The sequence below is a fragment of the Gadus morhua genome, chromosome 23 (genome assembly GCF_902167405.1).
Source record: "Gadus morhua chromosome 23, gadMor3.0, whole genome shotgun sequence".
Classification (NCBI taxonomy): domain Eukaryota; kingdom Metazoa; phylum Chordata; class Actinopteri; order Gadiformes; family Gadidae; genus Gadus; species Gadus morhua.
Window position 1 is genome coordinate 17664199 of NC_044070.1, and position 8882 is coordinate 17673080.

At 45.9% G+C, this 8882-nt stretch overlaps 1 protein-coding gene across 1 annotated transcript; it reads right to left on the bottom strand.

The window, feature by feature from the left end:
* Window positions 1-880: 880 nt before the first annotated feature.
* Window positions 881-6479, bottom strand: hccsb (holocytochrome c synthase b). The gene is made up of 8 exons (XM_030349477.1): window positions 6291-6479; window positions 5265-5385; window positions 4961-5002; window positions 4056-4204; window positions 3443-3591; window positions 2926-3045; window positions 2748-2834; window positions 881-2430 (listed from the first exon to the last, which is right to left on the bottom strand). Exons 2-8 carry the CDS (start codon window positions 5371-5373, stop codon window positions 2232-2234), a joined length of 855 nt encoding a protein of 284 aa, XP_030205337.1. The 5' UTR covers window positions 5374-5385; window positions 6291-6479; the 3' UTR covers window positions 881-2231.
* Between the last annotated feature and the right edge of the window lie 2403 nt (window positions 6480-8882).

The window sequence follows — 8882 nt, forward strand, 5'->3', positions numbered from 1 at the left end:
GGGTTGCCTAGCAATCAACCTATGATTTATACGTTACCAGAGACATGCTGGGCCTCAAGATTATGTTATTAGGCTCTAACATAATGGATGGAGGTTATGAAGCTGTTTGCGGATTCTATTCCAGCCTTGCTCACAGCCTGACGATCAGCGTATCAGACGATTAACTTCCCTTTTCTTTTTAGCGCTGCACTTGTTGACTGGTTGATTGCAGATCATGTTGAGCACATCATTTACAGAAGTGAAATTGAGCAAATAAGCACTGAGTTGTCCTCAGTTGTTGCAACAAACATGAATGGCTCATGGCTCGACTCTTTGTTGTGGGATTGTGTTATATTCAAGTCTTTATGATTCATCATAGTAAATCTACCGTGTTCACAGGGTTAATCCTCAAAGGATTTAATAATTTAGTCTGCTGGTTTTGGTCGTGCCATTAAGGCCATGGTATTGGTGTTATTTTGGTATGGCATTTGTATTGGGGCTCAGCTCGGTGACCCATTCGCTCTATCATGGCGCCATCTATTGTTCAGTCTGAATACTGCGGCTCAGACTTTTTACTTACCATTAATTTAAAATACAAAGGCAAGGTGGGGCATAAATACGACTATTTAAATTCAGCTAAATAATATCTAGACAGAAACTAAGACAATTTTTAACGATGTATCCAATCCTAAATTATATACACACTAATACTAATACATTAGTATATATGTAGCTGAAGTGCATTGTATTGACATCATTACTTAATCACTTCAATAGATTAGTTAATAGTGTGTTATGGAGCTGCACTTGTTTCATGTTATACTCCTCAACCATATTCATGCTCTAATGTTTACAGCCTCTATTTAAAAATCCAGTGATTTAACAAACACTAGCAATGCAATTGTACAGTCAATGGTACACTTTTATTGATAAGCACTTCAACGGTGGACTAGTTGATTTGAGATGGCCTCACAGCTGAAGACCTCTATACATCATGAAGTTCACGCAACCAAAGGAGACTACACTGAACGTGTATCAGCACACATTGGGTCAGGAAATACGTGGCTGTTTGAATCGCTTTATGACCAAATGAATAAATATCCAAGCTATAATTACAGTATATCAAGGCTGCTAAATCTAGATCAACACATTGAAACAAGTTTTGATTTCATGAGGGATGAACATCGATAGTTTTACACCTCAAGTCAATCGAGGCTTTGAGAACCAAACATTCAGCTGCACTTCAAAGTTAAACCACGGAACCCCTCACTTACACAGCCCCCCCCCCCCCCCCCCACACACACACTACCTCACACATACATTACACTCTACACATACATTACCCCCCCCCCACACATCACCTCAACACATACATTACAGTCCACATGCATTACCCCCCACACACACACACACACACACACATCACCCGCGACACACATTACCCCCCCCTCGACACACATACATGACCCTCCACACATACGTTACCCTCCACACATACGTTACCCTTCACACATACGTTACCCTCCACACATACGTTACCCTCCACACATACGTTACCCTCCACACATACGTTACCCTTCACACATACGTTACCCTTCACACATACGTTACCCTCCACACATTCATTACCCCCCCATTGCCCATGGTCATGAGCATGGTCTGAATAAGCGTTCCTTGGTTCTAATTGACCGAGACGGCAGCATCACAGTGGAAGCTGTCAGTGTGTTGGTCCTCATTCGGTCTGCTAGAATAGCATAGTTAAACAAAGAAATACAGAATATTCAAACGGTCTGAAGGAACCAGGTGGGTGACCTCTGCCTGATCTCACGGATCTTCTCCGGGCCTACAGCTTCACTTCGGGATTTGATCTGCTTCAGGTCGAGGAGGGAAGCCTCGTCAAAGCTCTGAGGAGCAGGGTTGGAGTGTAGGTACCCCTGGGATCCTGTGAATCCCTTCAACATGATTCAGGAGGCCAGCCGTGTGGTTTTACTCAGAAAAGGTTCATGGTGATGGAGTCCTCTTAGAGACTGAAGTGGTCTAAACATGGACTTCAGAAGAGCATCACATCCATCCCCAGATGAGATGGATGTCGCGGCACAACTTCTGCTGATAGAGGTGAAAGTCAAGAGTCTTGATCTGTGCTCCTCGCTTCAGGGTGCACAGACCTCAGGGTCCAGATGAAGGCGCGCCCCCCCGCCCCTGTCCCATGTTTCTCCATGGGCAGGGTGGATGTCTGGAGGTCTTGGGAGGCCCTAGGAGGTCCAGCGCCACCAGGCCACCTTCACGCGGTCCCAGACGGCGTCCAGCGAGTCGATGGCGGGGCGCACGTCCAGGTTGGAGAACTGGTAGTTCTCCTTGTTGATCTCGCCGTCGTAGTAGTCGATGACGTAGCGCACCTCCCGCCCACAGCGGTCCACGATCCAGTCATGGCGGTCGAACGGGAGCTCGTACCTGGAGGGGGAGACGGGTTACCAGTCAGCTAGTGGGAGGAGACGGGTTACCAGTCAGCTAGTGGGAGGAGACGGGTTACCAGTCAGCTAGTGGGAGGAGACGGGTTACCAGTCAGCTAGTGGGAGGAGACGGGTTACCAGTCAGCTAGTGGGAGGCGACCGGTCAGGTGGTGGGATAATGCTAAGTCACTTAGTGGGATAATGTTTAGTCACCTCCTGGGACAATGTTACCAGTCACCTAGTGGGATAATGTTACCAGTCACCTAGTTACCAGTCACTTAGCGGGATAATGCTACCAGTGATTAATTAAATACTGACCCCATCCAGGATCGAATCCGCGCCCTTGGAGAATATTCTTTGGCTTTCCCTCCAAATCGTTTGAGGGAGGGGCCACAAGGGCATTCTCTGGAAGAGGAAGGGTGACATCATCATCATCATCAGTATCATCATCAGCATCCCTCTTAGGGGAGGACCCACGGCGGAGAGCTGGACTCACCCGGCGTGCAGCGCCTCCCACTTGAGGATCTCCTGCCAGGCCTGCTCGTTGTTCTCGTTGTGGATCTTGATGATGTTGCTCATGTCCTGAGGATCCAGGGACTCCTCGCGCCAGCGCCACCTACAGCAGGGGAGGGAACAGTTCAGTCAATACAGAAACACTAGGGAGGATACTATTATCAATAGAAAGATTTACTTTTTCTTCAGAGTACAGCTGACTAGCAGCCTTATTGTTGGAATGGATCCCTCTAGCTGACGAACACCCTTATTGTTTGAATGGAGCCCTCTAGTTGACGAACACCCTTATTGTTGGAATGGAGCCCTCTAGCTGACGAACACCCTTATTGTTGGAATGGAGCCCTCTAGCTGACGAACACCCTTATTGTTGGAATGGGGCCCTCTGGCTGACGAACAGCCTTAATTGTTGGAATGGAGCCCGCTCCATGTAAGGTGATCCATCAGTCTAGTGTTCATGATCCCTAGTCATGTGATCAACAGGTGAAGCAGGCGTTCCGTACCCTTTGCGCAGCATGGCGTTCCAGAACATCTGCTCTGAGGGGTACACCCACTTCTGGTCGCTGCCATGTCGGGGGATGTTTGACTCCTTCCTGTTGAGCGGCAGCGGGAAGGGCTGGTCGGGGGCGGGGCTCTGGTTCGGAGGAGGCATCTGGAGGGAAAGAGCCCACATGAGGACCTCACACCCCGTAGAGACCCTGCCGGATCAGTTCCCCCCCCAAGACCTCCTCCTTCACACTTCAGGTACCGGCCAAAGCAGATAGACCAGATAGCCTCATTACCATAGCATCAGCAATTAAGTGTTTTTTTTATATATATATATATATATTATGTGTATTATTATTTTTTTACATTTTTATTGACTACTATTTATTGTATAGTGTTTTTTATTGTGTGCGTGTGTGTGATTGTGTGTGATTTGGATTTGTATACTATCTACTGCACAACAAATTGCCAATATTGTATTTTGAACTTGAACTTGAGTGTACAGCCTAGTAGAGTTAGAATCCATGAAAGAGAAATGAGTTGAAACATGATCTGAATGTCACTTCCTCTGTCCCTGAGGAACAGAACATCCCTGGTGTCATTCCCCTCCCAGGCGTCAGAGGACAGTACCATGTTCGTGGGGTCGATGTCGTTCTGTCCGCCCGACGCTGCAGCCTTCATGGGGCACCCCACAAACTCATAGGCTCGGTCCTGGTGGGCCGGACCCGCGGGGGCCGCAGGGGCCGCTGGAGCCTCAGGGGCCGGAGGCACGGCGCCACCTGGAGGTGGATGGAGGTAAAACATGAGGGCTCTGTGTGGTCATGAGCAACACGTTCTAGAACACTCCTAAACGGTCCTAACCGGGTCAGATGTTTAGAAGAAGCGCGGGCTAACGGGTCTTTCTGCATCTGAACATGGAACCCCACCTGTTACCTCCAGCTGGTCAGAGAGCTTCCCAGTGAGGGGACAGCTGGGGCGGGCCAGAGCCCATAGTCCGGGGGCACTTCAGATACAGGCTCACTACATCACACTGAAGACCTCTATACATGGCAACAACATGGAGCAATTCTACTAATTGCTCTAGTTCCTCCTCTGCAGCTTTTTTTTTTATTTATTTTTTTACATATAATAATCTGTATTACCAAGCCATCCTCTCTTTGAGGGAACCCGTTTGGGTTTTGTTCAGTACTACAGCTTGTTTAGAGGCTGTACTGCAAGGGGAGAAGCTCCATTCCTCAGAAGGTCCTGACGTCCATTCTTAGATCAAGGATCTCCCGTCTATGTTATTGGTTGCGGTGCTGAAGGAAACATCTCTGGCCACGCCCAGTGGACGCTCATCGGCGAGGGCGGGGAGCAGTTGAGCTTGTTGATTGGCTGTTGCAGACCAAATGATGGCTGGTATGACTTTGTAATGAGCTCATAGGCTACAGTGACGTATGGGGGCCTATTGATGCACCACAGCTGAGTTTACTGGCAACAACAATAATTCTTTAGGCTGTGTGGTTTTGATGAGTGCAGCTTTTCCTGGTACTTACCAGCAGAGCTTTGGTGCATGGGGCACCCTGGAGGGGGGGCAGCTGAGAGAGGAGAGAGACAAGACCACTCTGATTAACCTCTGAATAGTTCAACTACATTCAACACTGATCCATATCAATTCAATCACATTCATTAATTAATAAATGATTTTACTTGAAACGTGAAGATTAATAGACAATGGCCATTGAGGACAATGAGGATTTATCAATCATCAGAATTCATCAATCAATAGACCGAGTTGAACTCTTCAGTCTCAATCTCCCTCCATCCCATTTCCCCCTCATCACACCCCTCCTATCTCACCTTTTGGGGCGGGGTCTTCCCGATCCATGGGACAGCCCTGGGGGGGCGTGGCCACCGCGGCCTCGGCCCAGACGGTTGGGACGCCCATCGCGGACCCTGTGACTCCCATCGTTCTCCAAGTCTGAGGCAGCAGGCGACAACATGCTGTTAGTGTGGTAACAATATGTACAACAGACATTTCCCCTCAGCCTCCATCCTGCCCCATGTGACCCCTCAGCCTCCCCCCTGCTGCCCCATGTGACCCCTTAGCCTCCATCTTGCCCCCCTAGCCGCCATCCTCCCCAATGTGACCCCTTAGCCTTCATCCTGCCCTCTTAGCCCCCATCCTGCTGCCCCATGTGACCCCTGGCTCCTCCTTGGCACAAACGGCCCACGACCTTTCACTGGTTATCTAGCAACTAATGTTAGTTGACAAGTGACTAGTAATCGTTAACCCCAGGTTTAGTAACCAACTAGTTCACCAGTGCGGACGTAACGTTACATCCTCTGGTCGTCCAAGGTAACTCCAGGTTTAGTAACTAACTAGTTCACTAACGTTACATCATCAGGTCGTCCAAGGTAACTCCAGGTTTAGTAACTCACTAGTTCACTAGCGTTACGTTACATCATCAGGTCGTCCAAGGTAACTCCAGGTTTAGTAACTCACTAGTTCACTAGCGTTACGTTACATCATCAGGTCGTCCAAGGTAACTCCAGGTTTAGTAACTCACTAGTTCACTAGCGTTACGTTACATCATCAGGTCGTCCAAGGTAACTCCGGGTTAAGTAAATTACTAGTACTAGTTCACTAACGTTACATAAGCTCAGGTCGTCCAAGGTAACTCCAGGTTTAGTAACTCACTAGTACTAGTTCACTAACGTTACGTTACATCATCAGGTCGTCCTATAGCTGCAGGTTTATTCACTTATTCTCTGTTTCCCGCCGTAGCCCAGACCTCGTGGACCCAACACAAAGACAACATGTTAACATCTGGACATGTGGCCAGGTAAGAAGCTCAAACGGAACGGTAGGAGACGTTCACCAACCTGTCAGTTCGCCGTCTCAGAGTTTCTATCCCAATGTCATCACACGACCATGGCTATTACCCAGAGTATCTTGCGCGGTCACGGCTAAGCGGGCTGGGTTCCAATTTGTCTTCTTGGAGCCTATAAAGCGTTCACTAGCGAATAGGGAACGAGGAAACCAAAGGGAGAATAATGGAACGCACCCATGTGATATCTTATTTTTTTTAAATAAAAGGTGTTGCACAAAACGGAAAGAACCTCACCGCCACCTACTGGGTGGGAGGAGTCGATATATATATATATATATATATATATATATATATATATATATATATATATATATATATATATATATACTCCTAACGCACAGCAGATGGCGGTGATGTACTTGCCGTTGTTTATATATTTTCTCTATCCATTCTATCCATCTGTCAGTCGGTATGTCTGTCTGTATATCTGTCTGCCTGTCATATATTAGTGAAATAGGGCTGCGATGAGTTTCAGATCACTGAAGGTATTGGATGGCATGTAATATTATATGTATGGATTGGGAATTGGCTTCAAGGAAACAAATGAAAGGAGTGGGTAGCAGAATAGGTGAATATATGAATGAGTGATGTGGATGTTAGAGGATAGAGGATGTTATGTTCTTTTAAGCAGGGGCCAGATGGGCCAGGTGATTAAGGGAGGTGGCCGGCCCTACAAATGTATTTTGGATGATGAAAAAATTAAGTAGATTGGATTGGTATGTACCGGCCCAGACTATGTTAGCGTATATGAGATACGGATAGATTAAACTGTAATAAAGTTTTAAGAGGCAAGCCTGATGAACCCAGGCCCCAATCTCTCGCAGAATACCAAGTGACCTTCAGTTTTATCGTTCACTGAGTGGAGGGTATGTTCTAGGACCATTTTTCATCTACTAGGATGCAAGAAATCGAGTGGATTGGACCAGAAAGATGTTGTTCTCACTAGACAGATTCATTATAAACAGGTTAATGTTGTATATTATGCATGTTTGTTTTCAATCCATTGCGGCGTTTAACTTAAAGACGTTTATAGCTTCCTCATCATGGCGGTGTTCAGGTTGTTTACGACAAGGAACACCATCATGTAGCCATGACTACCCTGTGGGGGGTGTGCCTTCTTTTTAATATGTACAACCACCAGTTGCCGCCGTTTCAATTCCATTCAAAAAGATTTATGGCACGAGTTGTGAACAGTATTACGAATGCATTATTAATCTTTCTTTTTTTTACCTAATGGAAGTTTGTTTTCATTCCCTGCGAGAGTTTTTTACTTTCTCAATGCATAATAGTTGAAGATATATATATATATATATATATATATATATATATATATATATATATATATATATATATATATATATATATATATATATTAAAAAAAAATGATGGATAAAATTTCCCATTTTTTCAATACATTGGTACTCAAGGTGGGGCCCTATTGTCGTTAAGTTGGCCGCCTTAACCAGACAGTGCTGGGGGAAACACTGACTGAGGCCTTCTGGCGCGTTCAAACGGCTGGAGAATGAGCTCTGCTGTGGGTGAGCTACAAGTGCAAGGAGCCTTGGAGCTGGAGCGCAACCCCAGTAACATGGAGGCAAAGGGTTGTTCCAGTGGATTGAATAAGTCAAACCGAAAAACAGACAGGATGTACAAGTCATTGAAAAGCCACTTTCCAATTAGTCTTTATATGCACCGTAGCGTGATCAAGGCGCATCCGTGTGCTGTTCTGCACAGTGTTTAGTTTAGTTTAGTTTATTAGGATCCCCATTAGCCATTACACCAGGCAACAGCTACTCTTCCTGGGGTCCACATTTAACAAGAAAAACATACAATAAATCAACAATACACGAAAACAGGATAAAGAAGAAACGAGAACAGATAACAACAAAAAACTAAAGAAAAAAAACAAAAACAATTTACAAAATGAAATCATAGAGAGGGAAAAGAAAGACATCATACGTACAATTGTAAAGTAGCAAGTATGATGTTTCATAGCACCTCTCCAATAACATAACATAATCTGTACCCAATGACATATATTGACAAGTCTAAATAAACTATTGCAAATTATTAAAATGTATTTTGAGCTGTTTTTTAAAGTGTATTCTAACCTTAATTTATATGATTGTATGAGGTAAAGAGTTCCATATTTCACATACATTGTCAGAATGTTCTCCCCGTGTCCATCCTGAAGGACATTAGAAATGTGTTGGAATCTGATATTTGTACGTTATTTGTTTTGCTTACGGATGAGGAAGGGGGACAGGTCTTTGGAAGGGGCTTCAACCTGTTCAGCCCGTGGCCTGCGCACTGGGTACGGCTTTATGAAGGATCGAGAACCCTGCTAACATCAGAGATCAGAGCTTAACAAGGTCTAGGTCTCAGATGGAAGCTGGAACTCTCCTTTCTGGATGCATAAACCTTTCCTTTGGAGGTCGCTAAACCTCCAAAGGCGTTTGGTGGGCCCTGATTCGGTGACAGCCTGTTTATGGAGACGTTTGGTTGCCGTGATGCTGTGATGCCTCCTGACGATTCGACCCCCGTATCGCGCTGAGAGGGTCCCTGTGGTTTACCTGGACCAGCT

Coding starts and splice junctions, on each gene's coding strand:
- hccsb (XM_030349477.1), bottom strand. CDS start 5,373: ATGGGAGTCACAGGGTCCGCGATGGGCGTCCCAACCGTCTGGGCCGAG. Junction 4,205..4,960: donor CATGCACCAAAGCTCTGCTG/GTAAGTACCAGG, acceptor ATCCACCTCCAG/GTGGCGCCGTGCCTCCGGCC. Junction 3,592..4,055: donor ACATCGACCCCACGAACATG/GTACTGTCCTCT, acceptor CTTTCCCTCCAG/ATGCCTCCTCCGAACCAGAG.